Below are 17,349 nucleotides of genomic sequence, written 5' to 3'. Positions count from 1 at the left end.
CACACACACACACATATACACATCTTGGATACAGCCTTTAATTAAGCTTTTAACCATTGAGCTCTTTAAAAAATCCTTTTCAATCTCATTACCATATTTTAGCTGGGACAAACTGCTGACATTTCAAAAGTAACATAAATATCAAACCAGAAAGGACTTGATTTAGGAACCAAGCCCAGGCCACGGTGGTGAAAAAGGGACAGAATCTTAGCTACTGAACTAGAGTGAGGTGACAGCCAGTAGCCTCTTTCAGTTTGGCTTCGCTAGCAAAAGATGGCCTTGTTATGTAAATAATGCCCCTCAGGTCATCAAAATCCTTCTCTCTCTTTTTTTTCTTTTTCTGGCTGTTTTTTCTTTTTCCTTTTTTTTTTTTTTCTTTTTCCTAGCTGCGGGAATTTAGCCGATTCATAAGACCTTGTTCACCATAATTTGAAACTTTCCTTCAGATTTGACCAAGTCAAGTGGAGCTGGTCCAATCCGATGAAAAACAGACCGAAACAACAAAAACAACAACAGGAACAAAAACAGTTAAGCAAAGGAAACAGTCGAGCAGTTTATGCAATTACTGAGTTCTCTAAAAGTAGGGCGAAATGAAGACCAGCTGGTTGTTAATCCTGACTTCTAGTCATGGGAGCCAGGCTGAAGACTGCTGCCTACCATCCTAGAAGCGGGGGAAACTCAAACTTGCCTTCCCTGCCGGACACAAGTGAAACTCCAGAAAGGAGTTGCCTGCTTGCCATCATCACGGAAGCCGGAAAACTCACCTTCCTTGTTGAAAACTAGTAAAACGCAGAAAAGGAGCTGTTCAGGGAAATCAACCTTAGATATCAACCAACTCTGGGAGATCAGGAGTTCTCTGGAGGTGGGGAGCTCCCAGGCCTCAGCAAATTGTCTTATTTGGGGGGGTGGGAATTAAGATAGCTCAAGGCCGGCGTGATGGCTCACGCCTGTAATCCCAGCACTCTAGGAGGTCGAGGCAGGTGGATCACTTGAGGTCAGGAGTTCAAGACCAGCCTGGCTAACATAGTGAAACCCCATCTCTACTAAAAATACAAAAAATTAGCCGGGTGTGGTGGCACATGCCTACACTCCCAGTTACTTGGGGGGTTGAAACAGGAGAATCGCTTGAACCCAGGAGATGGAGGTTGCAGTGAGCTGAGATCATGCCATTGCACTCCAGCCTGGGTGACAGAGCAAGACCCTGTCTCAAAGGGGAAAAAAAAAAAAAAAAGCTCAAGCTGGTACCAAGCACCAACAGGAAATTAGTCAAAGGTCAGGGCCACCTCCACCCAGGGTCCCTTTCATGAGTCTCCAATCTATAAGTCAAAAAGAATCACAAAGATTGAGACAGGTCTCAATCCATTTAGAAGTTTGTTTTGCCAAGGTTAAGAACGCACCTGGGAGACAGGTCTGTGCTTTTCTCCAGAGATGACTTTAGGGTGGCAGTATTTAAATGAGAAAAGCAAGCTGGAGGGGAAAGAAGGAAGGTATGGTCACACTACCAAATCCACAGTTTGCAAGAGAAGAGGGGCAGATAGGGAAATAGTCAATTACGTATTTGTCTTGATCTCAATAAATCGACGCTTACATAAGATAAGGTGAACATAGAGTAGCGACCTGTGGGGATATTTAACCTTTTTTGTTGTTGTTGTTACAAAGGCTGGAGTGCAGTGGCAAGATCTCCTCTCACTGCAACCTCTACCTGCCAGGTTCAAGCAATTCTTGTGCCTCAGCCTCCTGAGTAGCACGTGCCACCACACCCCGCTGATTTTTGTATTTTTAGTAGAGATGGAGTTTCACCATGTTGGCCAGGCTAGTCTCGATCTCATGACCTCAGGTGATCCACCCGCCTCGGTCTCCCAAAATGCCGGGCCAATGTTTAACCTTTCATCTGATGCTATCTGCTTAGGAACTAAAGGATAGGCAGTTTCTTGCAAGACTCAGCTTTTAGCTTAATTTTTTTTCTTTTGGTATAGTGAGTTGGGGTCCCAATTTTTTATTTTCCTTTCACAAAACTGAGGACAGAAAGAGGAAGTGGAAAGAGGGAGGAGGAATGGGTTATGGGAAAGGGAGGAGAAAGCTGCCAAAGAAGAAAGCTTGGCCAGATTCCCCCTCCCTTCTGAGAGCCCTAGTGGCCTCGAGCCAGGGGGGTGGATCCTGGCGGTGGGGAGGGAGGGTGTAGCCAGCCCCAGGGCCCCATTGGCTGCCCGGAGGTGCCAGGGGAATAAAGCCCGGGACTGGGTAGCCCCTGGGACCATTCAGAAGACTGCCCACCCGTCCTCACTCTCTTCGTGGGCTATCTACTCAGTTGATCTCTCCCTCCCTGGCTGGCTTGGCTCTGTTTGCTGCTCAGACCCATCACCTTTGTCGGGTAAGTGGCCCCATCCTCAGTCTCACCTCAGGACTGGAGTGTCCTGGGCTAGCCTGTGGTTTCCCAGGGGAACAGGGAGGCATAGAAAGAGTCCATCAAGGCTGGGCATGGTGGCAGATTTCCATAATCCCAACACTTTGGAAGGCTGAGGCAGGAGGGTTGCTTGAGGCCACAAGTTCGAGACTGAGCTGGGCAACAGGGTGAGACCCCCCGTCTCTACAAAAAAAAAAAAAAAATTTTTTTTTTTTTTGAGACAGAGATCTCACTCTGTCGCCCAGGCTGTAGTACAGTGGCACAATCTGGGCTCACTGCAACCTCCGCCTCCTGGGTTCAAGCAATTCTCCTGCCTCAGCCTCCCGAGTAGCTGGGACTACAGGTGTGTGCCACCACGCCTGGCTAATTTTTGTATTTTTAGTAGAGATGGGATTTCACCATGTTGGCCAGGCTGGTCTCAAACTCCTGACCTAAAAAAAGAATTTAATTAGTAGAGTGTGGTGATGCACGCCTATAGTCCCAGCTACTGCGGAGGCTGAGTTGGGAGGATCGCTTGAGGCCAAGAGGTTGAGGCTGCGGCGAGCAATGATTGCACCCCTGCACTCCAGCCTGGGTGACACAGCAAGACCTTGTCTCAATTTTTTTAAAAAGAGCCAGTTGGGCCTAAACACTGTCTGAGTTTGTGTCCAGTTCTGTGCCTCAGCTTCCACATCTGTAGAATGGGGATGAGTGTAGCGCCTTCCTCCTCAGGTGGTTGTGGGGGTGAAAGGATGACCTGCACTTAAGGTGTCTAGCCCAGATTTCATAACAGTTCATACCGACTGAATGCTTGCTGCGAACCAAGTGAGAGGGAAGGCGGCTTCCGACTGCCGAAGTCGGGTGGGCAGACAGCAGCTTCAGGGCCTCCCTCCTCCTCTCCAGGCACAACGTCTTCTGAAGTCTTCCGATCCTTGGGGCAGGGTGGGACTGGCAGGCTGGATGGAGTTAACGGATGATCGCTTCACGGAAAGCCGTGGCAGAGAAGGGGCAGCCTGCAGAGGGAGCCCTGGCCTTTTACCTGAAGACATCCCACGGCACCGCCTGGGACAAATGGTGCCCCAAATCCACCTGAAAAGGGTCTCTGTGGCTGGCTCCTCCGACTCCCACCCCGGTTGTCCCTGACGCCAGGCCTTGGTGACCTACACCAGCCTTTAATGTCAAGTCAGTCAGAACTGGGTCCGGTGGCTCACGCCTGTAATCCCAGCACTTTGGGAGGCTGAGGCAGGTGGATCACTTGAGGTCAGGAGTTTGAGACCAGCCTGGCCAACATGGTGAAACCCTGTCTCCATTAAAAATGCAAAAATTAGTCGGGCGTGGTGGTGCACGTCTGTGATCCCAGCTACTCGGGAGGCTGAGGCAGGAGAACCGCTTGAACCCAGAAGGCGGAGGTTGCAGTGAGCCGAGATCGCACCGCTGCACTCCAGCCTGGGCGACAGAGGGAGATTCTCTACAAATAAATAAATAAAAACTCATTGTTTGGGGATTAAGCTCCAGGAGCTGAAAGTTCATTCCAGTTTGGGGACATCCTGGTTTGAAGTGTGCCCCAGTCGCTGACTTTTATTCAAGAGATCCAGCAGAGAGAGGGTGTCTGTTCAAGTTCCCCTCCCAGGCCCCGAATGTCAGTTAATTCAGATAGACAAGGGGTGACCTAGTTAGGGAATGCTAAGGCTGGTGGGGCAGTTGGGATCCCCACCCCTCATTCTCCCTCTGACCAAGGGATGTCCAGCTCATTCTGGGACGGGGGGATGGATGTCCAGTTCAGGAGCGCCCGGGGCAGGGGGCTGGATGAGGTGGCATTGGAGATGGCTCTCTGGCTAGCCACCCTTGCCTGGCCTTCTGAGATGGTGGCAGGAGGGGGGATGGTGGCGGGAGGGGGAACCAGAACACCCCTCAGCCAATGCCTGCTGATCTCTTCTGGTCAGGCCCAAGTTGAAGAGAATCAAATCCGCCCTGGGACTCTCAGCCGAAGGTGGGGGAGATGGAAAGGCTGGGTGGGTAGATGTGGCTGTGGCTAGACCCCAGGCCACCCCAACTGCTTCATCCCCGAGAGCCCATCCCAGAAGCAGGAGGCTGAGCCACGCCCATGGGTCTCAGAGAGAGCCTGAGCCCTGGAGCCAACTGCTCCTGGGTGAGTTCAAATCCTGCCTCCCCGCCTCACTCACAGTGTGACTTTGGGCAAATTATGTTAATAGTCTGCTTCCTGTTGCTGTGTACCAAACTACCCAAAATGTGACTTAAAACAACAGCAAGCCAGGTGCTGTGGCTCATGCCTGTAATCCCAATGGTTTGGGAGGCTGAGGCGGGCAGATGGCTTGAGACCAGGAGTTGGAGACCAGCCTGGCCAACATAGCAAGACCTCACCTCTACCAGAATGAATAAATAAATAAATAAATAAATAAATAAATAAATAAATAAATAAAATTTAAAAGCTAAGTGATTAGTCAATGATATAATAATTATGACAAAATTAGTAATTATGAAAGAGCTTTTCCTAACTGAATATTGGGCTTCCCAAAAGTTAGGTTTTTTTTTTTTAAATAAATATTTATTGAACATCTACTATGAGTCAGGCATTCTGCTGGGATCGTCCATTTAAGCCAAGATACTTGGAATTGCATGTCAGAAGAGCCAGCTGCCAGGTTTTTTTTTTAATGTATGCATTTAAGTAAGTAATAGAGGCACATGGTAAAATATTCAAACCGTGCAAAAGGTGGGTGCTATGATCCCGAGGGCTAGCTCTCCTCAAAAGCCCCACCCTGGCCAGTCTGTCATGCGTGTTTTCCAAGATGCTCTGTGCACATGGAAACATGTAAACAACAACAACAAAATTCAAATAAAAAAATTTAAAAAATGAAAGGAACATGTGGACTATATGTGTGTGTATGGATGGATTGTGTGTGTGTGGATGGATCGTGTGTGGTGGATGGATCGTGTGTGGTGGATGGATTGTATGTGGGAGTGGATCGTGTGTGTGTGGATGGAGTATGTGTGTGTGGATATGTATGTGGGTGTCCCTGAATTTTCGCATAGATAGATAGACTTTTTTTTTTTTTTTTTTGGAGAAGAAGTCTCACTCTGTTGCCCAGGCTGGAGTGCAGTGGCTTGATCTTGGCTCATTACAACCCACCTCCCGGGTTCAAGTGATGCTCCTGCTTCAGCCTCCTGAGTAGCTGGGATTACAGGTGCCTGCCACTATGCCTGGCTATTTCTTTTTTTTCTTCTTTTTTTTTTTTCTCAAGACAGATTCTTGCTCTGTCGCCCAGGCAGGAATGCAATGGTGCGATCTTGTTCATTGCAACTCCGCCTCCTGGGTTCAAGTAAGTGATACTCCTTTCTCAGCCTCCTAAGGAGCTGGGATGACAGGCACACACCACCATGCCCGGCTAATTTTTTGTATTTTTAGTAGAGATGGGGTTTCACCATGTTGGTTAGGCTAGTCTCGAAATTCTGACCTTGTGACCCACCTACCTCGGCCTCCCTAAGTGCTGGGATTACAGGCATGAGCCACTGTGCCCAGCCTCACCTCATGCATTTTGAAAGCTACAAGGTTTGAATGTTATCTCTTCAGCCTCCCAGCAAATGTGTGAGAAGTCAGGAGTGGAAGGTGATACCTGCCCCCATTTTACAGATGACAGAGCTGAGGCCAAAGCGTGATTACCTGTCTGATGTCACATGGCGAGTAGGTGGCCCACTTGCGATTAGAGCCCAGGTCTCCAGGATGCCGTCTGGTCTGAGCCCTTGCTTGGCTTGCTGGGAAGCGAAGGAAGGGATCACTCTGGCTGGCTCTCCTAACCCTCTGGGTTTCCTTCGTTTCTGCCAGTCATGATGTCCGGAGAACCCCTGCACGTGAGGACCCCCATCCGTGAGAGCATGGCCCTGTCCAAAGTGGCCGGCACCAGCGTCTACCTCAAGATGGACAGTGCCCAGCCCTCTGGCTCCTTCAAGATCCGGGGCATTGGGCACTTCTGCAAGAGGGTACGGGACCGGGTCAGCATCATCTGGACAGGGGTGGCAGGTCCTCCTTTCTCACCAGGGCAGGGCCAGTGCTGTGTGAAATTAAAGTCATTGTGGGATAAGCCTACTGACTCCCCACAATGACTGAGCGTCCACCATTAGGGCTTCCTCTGGTTGAGGGGTGCCCCTCCAGGAGGGTCCCTCAGGACTGATCCCAGAGCCATCAGTCGCCTGTTTTCCTCCACCCCTTCCTGAGCCAGTCTCTTTGGAGAGGGGAGGTGCAGTCTCAGCCGAGGGGAGAACGAAGTCCGAGTGAAGGAAAGGTCTGTGTCCACTGGAATCCTGGCAGGTATCCCAGGTGGACAGGACAGCACAGGCAATGGCTGGGAGGCGGGCCTGAGTGCCTCTCCTGTTGTCTCCACAGTGGGCCAAGCAAGGCTGTGCACATTTTGTCTGCTCCTCGGGTAAGTGACCTGCTTCCCCATCCTGTCCTCTGCTGTGTGTCCTGGGGTCAGGTACTCCGCTTCTCTGAGCCCTGGTTTCCCCAGCAATGTGCCATTGAAAACACTGGCAGCAGCCAGCAGTTTGGAATTCCAGGGGGAGGCCAGCAGTCACCCAGGGTGGGGAGCTGAGGGGGGAACTCCAGAGCCCCCAGTAGAGGGTAAGCAGTCCTGCCTGGGCTCCCAGATGCTCCCGCACTGACACCCTCTCCACCCCCAACCCTGGCAGCGGGAAATGCAGGCATGGCAGCTGCATATGCAGCCAGGCAACTGGGTGTCCCCGCCACCATCGTCGTGCCCAGCACCACACCTGCTCTCACCATTGAGCGCCTCAAGAATGAAGGTGCCACAGTCAAGGTGGTGGGTGAGGTGAGTGCCAACCCAGGGCAGGGCAGAGAGAGGGTACCTGGTGGCTGGTACCTGTGCCTCACCCCCTCCCATCTCCCCTGTGGTTTTGCAGTTATTGGATGAAGCCTTCGAGCTGGCCAAGGCCCTAGCGAAGAACAACCCAGGCTGGGTCTACATTCCCCCCTTTGACGACCCCCTCATCTGGTATGTGGAGTTCACGGTCACTCGGTGGGGGTGGCAGCCACTGCCCTATATCACTGGGCAGGCATTGCTATGATGCACATCATCACATCCTCATGCACAGCAGCTGCACATGTGTGCACACACCACCATGTAGAAGCACACTGAGGCGGGACACAGTGGCTCACACCCGTAATCCCAGACTTTGGGAGGCCAAGGTGGGAGGATCACTTGAGGTCAGCAGTTTGAGACCAGTCTGGCCAACATGGTGAAACCCCATCTCTACTAAAAATACAAAAATTACCCAGGCGTGGTGACACATGCCTGTAATCCCAGTTACCAGGGAGGCTGAGGCAGGAGAATCGCTTGAACCCAGGAGGTGGAGGTTGCAGTGAGCCAAGATCGCACCACTGCACTCCAGCCTGGGTAAGAGAGTGAGACTCCATCTCAAAAAATAAAAAAAAAGAAAGAAAGAAGAAACACACATGTTCACATGTTACACCCAGGTACAGCAGCAGGTGCACACACATGTGCACCAAATGCCCATTCTCCATGTCTGCACACACAACACACCCAAGGCTGAACATGCAAGCACACAGGTGTCCAAGTGTCAGCAGTTGAGTCCTCCTGGAAGCAGACCCAGGGACAAAGGTTTCAGGGAAAGGAGTTTATTTGGGAGGCGACTCAGTGGCGGAGTGGGGAAGTAAGCCAGGGAAGGAAGAGGGCTTGCTTTTTTCTTTTTTCTTTTTCTATCATCCAGCCCAAAATGTCAGGAAGGGGGCTTTCAAGGGCAGGTGGCCACTGTGGGTGGCTGGAGCTTAATCCCCTGGGGACTCTGGGAGCCAGTATAGAAGGTGGGCCACAGTTTCCTTCTCCCTGGGAGAAGGAGCAGGGGAGTTTGTATGCCGACCCATAGCCGTTGGTTGAGGGCTCCTCCAAGGGACTGCCATCTCCTGACTCTGTTTGCAGATAGCTCAGGTGGCCACAGAAAGTCCTCAGGTAGAGACACAGATGCTGGCAGCTGGAAGCCGAGGTGGCGGGTGGGGAGGGAAGTAGCTCCAGGCCCCATCAGCTGGGATGAGGCCAGTGCAAACCTGAGCTGGTGTCTCCAGGAAGCCTAGCCCTGACCCGCCACCCCCTCTCCTCACCCTCCAGGGAAGGCCACGCTTCCATCGTGAAAGAGCTGAAGGAGGCACTGTGGGAAAAGCCGGGGGCCATCGCACTGTCGGTGGGCGGTGGGGGCCTGCTGTGTGGAGTGGTCCAGGGGCTACAGGAGGTGGGCTGGGGGGACGTGCCTGTCATCGCCATGGAGACCTTTGGCGCCCACAGCTTCCACGCCGCCACCACCGCAGGCAAGCTCGTCTCCCTGCCCAAGATCACCAGGTGAGCAGCTGGGGTGCCTCCCTCAGGTGTCCAGCAAGCACTGGGGAGTCCCCTTTAGGTCTGGCTTCGAGATAGATCCTGATGTTAGCCTGTTTTACAGATGAGGAAATGGAGGCTTTGATCACTTGCCCAGGGTCACATCCAGTGAGTGGTACAGCTTGGACTCAAGCCCAAGTCTGTGTGACTCCACCACGTCACACTTCCTCACATGAAAAGCCTCATATGAGGCTGGGCACAGTGACTTGTGCCTGTAATCCCAGCACTTTAGGTGACTGAGGCAGGAAGATCACTTGAGGCGCAGTTCAAGACCAGCCTGAGCAACATAGAGAGATTCCCACCTCTAAAAAAGTTGTGTTTTTGTTTTTGTTTTTTGTTTTGTTTTGTTTTGTTTTTTAACTAACTGGGCATGGTGGCACACACGCATAGTCCCAGGTATTCAGAAGGCTAAGGTGGGAAGATTGCTTAAGCCCAGGAGGCTGATGCTGCAGTGAGCCATGATCATGCCAGTGCACTCCAGCCTGGGTGACACAGCAAGACCCTGTCTAGAAACAAAGAAAAAGGGAGGGAGGGAGGGAGGGAGGGAGGGAGAGAGGGAGAAAGGAAGGAAGGAGGCAAGGAAGGAAGGAAGGAAGGAAGGAAGGAAGGAAGGAAGGAAGGAAGGAAGGAAGGAAGGAAGGAAGGAAGGAAAGGGAAAGGAAAGGAAAAGAAAATAAAAAGAAAGAAGAAAGAGAAAGAAAGAAAGGGAGAGAGAAAGGAAAGAAACAAAAAGAAAGAAAGAGAAAGAAAGAATGAAAGAAAGAAAGAAAAAAGAAAGAAAGAAAAGGAAGGAAGGAAGGACAGAAGGAAAAGAAAGAATAAAAGAAGAGAGGGAGGGAGGGAGGCAGGCAGGCAGGAAGGAAAGAAGGAAGGAAGGAAGGCCGGCCTCATAGGAATCATTTACTGAGTCCTCTGTGGCAAGGTTTTACATACCTCATTACTTTGCCAACCATTTACTGAGCCCCTATTGTGTGCAAGACACTGGCTGATCTGGGGAGAGAGTGGTGCGTAAACCCAAGTCTTGCTCCTAGGGAGTTCATATCCAAGCCCCAAACCTTTGATAGATAGTTTTTGTTTGTTTGTTTGTATGTTTGTTTGTTTGTTTATTTTGAGATGGAGTTTTGCTCTCATTGCCCAAGGTGGAGTGCAATGGCATGTGCAAGTGCCAATTGGAGTGCAAGTGCCATGACACTTGGCTAATTTTGTATTTTTAGTAGAAATGGGGTTTTACTGTGTTAGCCAGGCTAGTCTCAAACTCCTCACCTCAGGTGATCTGCCTACCTCAGCCTCCCAAAGTGCTGGGATTAAAGGCATGAGCCACCACACCTGACCGATAGATAGTATTTAATTAGGATTAGGCTTTGGCCCCATTACACAAAAGCCCCAAATAACAGTGGCTTAGATGAGATTGAACTTTACCATGAAAAGTCAGGGCCCCGGGTCCATTGAGTTTGTTTCCCCATTATCCTTAGCATGTAGCCTTTTGGTCCAAAATGGTTGCCTGAGTGCCAGCTATCACACCCACATTCCATGTGGTAGGGAGGGGGAAGCAAGGGCAGAAGGCTATGCTCCAACCTTCAAAGACAGACACAACACTTCCACTTACCTTTTGTTGGCCTGAACGTAGTCACATGGCCACATTCAGCTGCCAGAGAGGCTGGGAAATGTCTTTATACCAGGTGATCTTATGTGCAGCTAGAAAAGACACCAGGGCAGACAACAGTCTCCACTACAGATAGGGAAGACTGAATCCAGCCAGATAAGAACTTCTTCCGGCTTTCTGAGCCTGGCATCTGGAGCTTCTGTGTCCCACACTGTAGGGACTGAAGACGTCATGGCTGAGTGCCTACTGTAAACCACGTGCTGCTGAGGGTTGAGGTGGCTGAGGCCCTCAGGATGCTCCTGGGGAAGGGAGAGGGGGCAGTTGAGCTGGGAACAGAGCCAGTAGTCACCCCGGGGGGCTGGGGACAGCGCCAACACATTGGTTACCAGCGCAGGTCTTGAAGTTATACAGATCCTGCTTGCAGCCCCAGCTCCAGCACTCCCTAGGTGTGTGACCTTGGGCAAATGACTGTATACTCTCTGCCTCAGTTTCCCCTTCCCAAAATCAAACCAATTAACAACAGCAGGGTTCTTGTATGAATTCAATAATGCCTGTGAAGTGCTTGGCACCTAATGCTTTCTCAAAAAGTAATTGGGGCGCTTGTTACTATAGGGGAGTACCATTTGAGAATTCCACATAGGGCCATAGGACTCAGTACTCTCCCAGGAGGACTCCTTGGAGGAGGTGGCCTTAATCCTGAGCCTTGAAGGACAGAGCAGGATGTGGGCAGGCAGAGTGGTGCTAAGCCTTATAAGGGTTAACCAGGTAGAGGTTGCAACCTGGAGCAAAGGCAGGGAGTCCTATCGGGGAACAACAAGGGTCCTCTTAGGCATTTACTCCTGACTTAGTGTTGATCAGAATATGATGCTCTGCCAAGGCAGGAGGATCACTTGAGCCCAGGAGTTCAAGACCAGCCTGGGGTTGGGCATGGCGGCTCATGCCTGTAATCCCAGCACTTTGGGAGGCCAAGGTGGGTGGATCACCCGAGGTCAGGAGTTTGAAGCCAGCCTGGTCAATATGGTGAAACCCCATCTCTACTAAAAATACAAAAATTAGCCAGGCGTGGTTGGGCACCTGTAGTCCCAGCGACTCGGGAGGCTGAGGCAGGAGAATTGCTTGAACCCGGGAGGCAGAGATTGCAGTGAACCGAGATTGCACCACTACGCACTCCAGCCTGGGCAACAGTGCAAGACTCCATCAAAAAAACAAAACAAAACAAAAAAAACCATCCTGGGCAACATAGTGACACCCCCAGTCTGAAAAAAATTAAAAATAGTGATAATAAAGAATATACTATGTGATGCCAATTCAAACGCTCTCACCTTATTAGAAGACCCCACTTGGTTCGGGGATCCCTGAGGCTTTTCAGGGCTTTGCGGCTGCAGAGGTGACACCTGTCCCCCTTGCCCATGGATTCATTGCCTTCTCCGTCTCACATCCATCTCCTTCTCTCCCTCCCTGCCCCCATCTCTCTCCTGTTTCCCCAACTCCCATCCTCTTCTGGGTTCCCGCTTCTCTCAGTGTTGCCAAGGCCCTGGGTGTGAAGACTGTGGGGGCTCAGGCCCTGAAGCTGTTTCAGGAACACCCCATTTTCTCTGAAGTTATCTCGGACCAGGAGGCTGTGGCCGCCATTGAGAAGTTCGTGGGTATGTGCCAGGTCCTCTCGCGACCTGACCTGCTGACTCAGGAGCTAAGTGGCTGTCCACTTGGTGTGCCACTGGGGATCCCACTCACCCCAAATTTTCTCCACAGTTCTGTCTTCCATCTCTGCCTAGAACCTTCCATTAACGGAAGGTAATACAATGCAATGTAGACATAGAAGAGCAAAAGCCACACATAATAGAAAAATAAATAGAAAAGTAAGCCTGATAACCATAGCAGCAGAAAACAGTAAGTATTTAAAATAATGCTTCTGAGTTTCCTGGTAGCCAGAGTAAAAAAGGAAAACATGGGGCTCAGAGTTGGATTCATTCAGAGGTGGGTCTGTAACTAGGTTGGACTCTTTCTGGGTTCAGTCTAGGGCAGGGATGGCAAAAAAGAGAGAAAAAAATAGTACCATTTATGCTTCTGTACCTGCTGCACACTTGGCTAATCAACCATGGAACTCTTGCTCAGATGATGCCTCAGAATTCTTCTCAACACAGTGCTCACGCAACCGCACTCATTCTATCAGTGTTAGCACTCATAATGAAACCCAGGCCCTGGCTCAGGCTTGGAAGGGCCAATTCGGGGTGATAACGGGATGTTTGGTCCAGGACCTGCGTCTGCAGCCAGGACTGAGAGCTGATTGGCTCAGTATTCCCAAGTCCTGCCAATGACCTGTCAGCTCCTGTGCACCCTGGGAAACTCAGGCCATGCCCCTGTCACTCCCCTTCTCTGGCAGATGATGAGAAGATCCTGGTGGAGCCCGCCTGCGGGGCAGCCCTGGCTGCTGTCTACAGCCACGTGATCCAGAAGCTCCAACGGGAGGGGAATCTCCAAGCCCCGCTGCCATCCCTCGTAGTCATCGTCTGTGGGGGCAGCAACATCAGCCTGGCCCAGCTGCGGGCGCTCAAGGAACAGCTGGGCATGACAAATGGGTTGCCCAAGTGATGACGGACCCCTTACCGACCTGTCCTCTCCTAGCCGAGGAGATCCCTGGAGGGGCTGGAGTTTTATCCAGCACCTCGATGTATGTTTGGTTGAGCGCCTGTGGCCCGGGTGCAGGTTAACTTCTTGTTATCAGGAGCCCACTATACAGATGCCACAGGTCGGCAGTCAATGAGGCTATGAACTGGACCTTTTTGGTATCTGTGTGACTGCTCTGTGCCCATCCTTAGCCAACTTGCTGGCGTGACAAGTGCCCACAAGTAACACACCAGGTCCCCAGAGAAGGGTGGACGGGACAGACCTGAATCACAGCAGGGAGAAATTCCTCGAAGCTGTGACCCTGCCCGAGAACTTGTTCCCAGGGAAGGTAAACAGGGCCACCATCCAGGGTTGAGAAACCATCTCAGCCATCCTCCCAGGAAGCCCACCCCCCTGACCCTTACAAATTTTTCTAATGTGCAAACTTTTTCATTGAAAAAATAAAATATATTTATGAAACAAAGATCCTGTGCGTTTTCCCATCATCAGCTGTCCTCCTTCCTGCTTTCCTTCCTTAGAAGGAAGACCTTGGGGTCTTCTAATAAGCAGACCCCAAGTCTGCTCTCAGCCCCAGTTCTCAACTGGGGCCCCAGAGTTAGGCCAGAAGCCTGACTCCAGCTGGTCTTGTGTGCCAGGAGAGGGGCATCCCTGTACCACAGGAAGCAGGTGTCTAAACAAGAGGGACTTGGGGTAGGACAAAGGCTGCCTCCGCCGAAAGCAGAAGCAGCTGAGGAGGCCAACTTCATTCTGATAGGAAGTCCTTCCTGGTAAGTCAGAATTATTTCATCACAGGCCCAGTGGAGGTAAAGAAGTGAGGCCCCCTCCCCTGGGGGTGTGTGAGCTGACACTGGACAACCCTCTGGGAGAGGGAAGGGGTGGTTGGACTTGAAGTCAATGTCATGCAAACCCTCCTCAAACATGGAACCATCTCTTCCAACGGAAGAATGTGCTGAAGCCCGTATCATAGTTCAAAGAGGAATTACTGGAGCTGGCTCCAGAGCATGGAGGGAACCCCACCCTCAGGGCACTTTTTGGATGACCCCAAGTTCAAACTGAAGTTTAAGGGTCACTCAGAGCCAGGCACAGTGGCTCATGCCCGTAATCGCAGCACTTTGGGAGGCCAAAGCAGACGGATCACTCGAGGCCAGGAGCTCGAGACCAACCTGGCCAACAAGGTGAAACCCCGTCTCTACTAAAAATACAAAAATTAGCCAGGCGTGGTGGTGTCCACCTGTAATCCCAGCTACTCCGGAGGCTGAGACAGGAGAATCGCTTGAACCCACAAGGCAGAGGTTGCAGTGAGTGGGATTGCGCCACTGCACTCCAGCCTGGGCAAAAAAAGTGAGACTCTGTCTTTTAAAAAAAAAAAAAAAAAAAAAAATTCACACAGATCTGAATGATCCAAAGCCCGCCTGGAATAGGACTCCCTCCAGCTTCCACTGTCCAGCCTGGGCACGAAGCCCCCAAAAGGGGTGAGGCAGACACCTCTGCCTGCTAGAGGAGGCACCGGGGCACTGTGGCCAGGGGCTGACCAGCTGGCCAGAGCCTTACCCTTCAGGGAGGCAGCAGCAGTAGAGGTGCCTACAGCGGCCATCTTGAAGCTGAGGATTGTGGGAAACTCACAGTGCTCAGAGTCAAGTGGCACTGCCTTCACAGCCGCCTCTGGAAAGGTGGGTCCCGCCTTTGCTGAGCTAACTGATGTCCCAGTTGGGGACCATCTGCATGACCACCCCACTATGCTCTGTGCAGAGTCAGCCTGGCTTCATGACCACCCCCACCTCCTGGAAAACAGAAAGCAGCCGGAATCATTCTAGGGAATAAGAAAGTGATCCTGGGTGAGCACCACTACCTGGGTCTCCACTCGCTCATCTGTAAAATGGGTCTCCCGGAAGCCCCAGCCTCAGGAGTGGCTGGAGCACAGTAGGTGTGGCCTGTTTCACCAGGGCCTGCACTATCACAAGGAGATGGGGAAGGCAGGCTGGGCTCCAATCCTGGCTCTGATGGGCCCAAGTCTTTAGACTTTGGGCACATTACCTCCCTGCCCCAAGCCTGCTTCCTCATCTGTAAAACATAAATGATAACCCCAGCCTCTCCCAACAGGGCTGTCCTGAGAAGGAAGAGAGACTCAGGTATGAAAACACTCTGAAGAATTGGGAAATGTACCAGCAGAAAGTTAGTTTTTAAAACCACAAGTTGGCCAGGCATGGTGGCTCATGCCTGTAATCCCAGCACTTTGGGAGGCCGAGGCAGGAGGATCGCTTGAGCCCAGGAGTTCAAGACTAGCCTAGTTGGCACAGTGAGACTCTGTCTCTACAAAAAGGAAAAATAACTTGAACCCGGGAGGCAGAGGTTGCAGTGAGCCAGGATTACGCCACTACACTCCAGTCTGGCGACAGAGCGAGACTCCATCTCAAAAAAATAATAAATAAAAAGGAAAATAAAATAAGATAAAACCACAAGTCAATTCCCAACCCCATACCCCATACCCCTTGCTTTATTTTCTCCACGCGTTTACCAGCACTGACACACTGCATATTTCATTATTTTTTTTTACTATCTCCCCAATGTAAACTTCACAAGAGCAGGGACGCTTTTGTCCCTTTTGTTATAAAGTATCCCCTGGACCTCATAACAGTGCCTGGCATGTACTAGGGGTTCAATAAGTGTTTGCTAATGAAGAGATGCTGACTGCATGAGGCCCTGTGTGGGCTGCATCACATCCCCCAGGGAAACGCTACTCACACCATTACCCCATTTCACAGGTGAGGTCATCGAGGCTCAGAGAGGTTGAGTCCATAGCTAGCTAGTAAGAGGTGGAGACAGAATTCAAACCCAAGTCTCTGACTCCAGGGCTGTGTGCTTTCCTCTCTCCAAGCACACAACACTGGGAGAGTCTTGTCTCCAAGGCAGGCTGCATGAGATCAGACAGGCAGACAGCCTTTTTTTGTATCAGCCTGTACACCACAATATGGCTTAGGAAGGTCTTGGTGGTTAACAAGGCTCCCAAATAGGACCCAGAATATAGGTGCTCCATAAACATCTGGATGAATGAATGGACGGATGGATATGAATGAATGGATGGTTATGAATGAATCTGCACAGATGCGTGTGTGGATGAATGGGTGATAAATGAATAGGTAGGTGGATGGATGGGTGGGTGGGTAGATGGATGAATGGATGGATGGATGGATGGATGAGTGAGTGGATGGATGGGTATATAGGTGATAAATGGATAGGTGGATGGATGAGTGAATGGGTGGATGGGTAGATGGATGGAAAATGAACAGATGGAAATGGTTGGATGGGTGGATAAATGGTCGGAAGGATGGATGGATGGATGGGTGAGTGTGTAGATGGATGATAAATGGATAGGTAGGTAGATGGATGAGTGAATGTGTGGGTAGATGGATGGAAAATGAACAGATGGAAATGGTTGGATGGGTGGATAAATGGTTAGAAGGATGGATGGATGGGTGAGTGGGTGGGCGGATGGGTAGACGGGTGATAAATGGATAGGTAGGTGGATGGAGGAGTGAATGGGTGAAAGGGTAGATGGATGGAAAATGAACAGATGAAAATGGTTGGATTGATGGTTGGATGGGTGATTAGATGGATGGGTGGGTGGATGGGTGACAAATAGGTAGGTGGATGGGTGGATAGGTGAGTGGGTAGATGACTGGGTGGGTGGATGGGTGGATGGATAGGTAGTTGGATAGGTGGGTGGATGAATGGGTGGGTAGATAAATAGGTGGGTGGATGGGTAATAAATAGATAGGTAAGAACTTCATAAGCCATGCTGTGGTGTACAGATCAATACATAAAAAGCTCCCTCCCTGTCTGATCTCATTGGTGGATGGATGAGTGAATGGCTGGATGAATAAATGGGTGGGTGGGTAAATGGATGGAAAATGGACAGATGAGGCCAGGCACGGGGGCTCACACCTGTAATCCAAGCACTTTGGGAGGCCGAGATGGGCAGATCACCTGAGGTCAGGAGTTCAAGACCAGCCTGACCAACATGGTGAAACCCCGTCTCTACTAAAAATACAAAATTAGCCAGGCATGGTGGCCCATGCCTGTAACCCCAGCTACTCGGGAAGCTAAGGCAGGAGAATCACTTGAACCCAGGAAGCAGAAGTTGCAGTGAGCAGAGATTGCGCCATTGCACTCCAGCCTGGGCAACAGAGTGAAACTCCCTAAGAAAGAAAAGAAAAAAAGAAAAGAAAAGGAAGGGAAAGGAAAGGAAAGAAAAGAAAGAAAATGGACAGATGGAGATGGCTGAATGGTTGGCTGGATGAATGGATGGTTGGACG

General features: G+C 50.9%; 1 protein-coding gene across 1 annotated transcript; it reads left to right on the top strand.

Annotated features, from left to right (window-relative positions):
• Nucleotides 1-2,258: 2,258 nt before the first annotated feature.
• Nucleotides 2,259-13,499, top strand: SDS (serine dehydratase). The gene is made up of 8 exons (XM_023204069.1): nucleotides 2,259-2,371; nucleotides 6,225-6,379; nucleotides 6,783-6,822; nucleotides 7,088-7,227; nucleotides 7,319-7,410; nucleotides 8,542-8,769; nucleotides 11,930-12,054; nucleotides 12,792-13,499. Exons 2-8 carry the CDS (start codon nucleotides 6,227-6,229, stop codon nucleotides 12,998-13,000), a joined length of 987 nt encoding a protein of 328 aa, XP_023059837.1. The 5' UTR covers nucleotides 2,259-2,371; nucleotides 6,225-6,226; the 3' UTR covers nucleotides 13,001-13,499.
• The last annotated feature ends 3,850 nt before the right edge of the window (nucleotides 13,500-17,349 follow it).

This window comes from Piliocolobus tephrosceles, chromosome 10, assembly GCF_002776525.5.
Source record: "Piliocolobus tephrosceles isolate RC106 chromosome 10, ASM277652v3, whole genome shotgun sequence".
NCBI lineage: Eukaryota > Metazoa > Chordata > Mammalia > Primates > Cercopithecidae > Piliocolobus > Piliocolobus tephrosceles.
The sequence above is the reverse complement of the archived record's forward strand: the minus strand, read 5'-3'. Positions and strand labels throughout refer to the sequence as shown.

Excerpts from the sequence above, each read along its gene's own strand:
- SDS (XM_023204069.1), top strand. The coding sequence starts at position 6,227 with ATGATGTCCGGAGAACCCCTGCACGTGAGGACCCCCATCCGTGAGAGC. Across the intron at positions 6,380-6,782 it reads TTGGGCACTTCTGCAAGAGG|TGGGCCAAGCAAGGCTGTGC; the intron begins GTACGGGACCGG and ends TTGTCTCCACAG. Across the intron at positions 7,411-8,541 it reads TTTGACGACCCCCTCATCTG|GGAAGGCCACGCTTCCATCG; the intron begins GTATGTGGAGTT and ends CTCACCCTCCAG.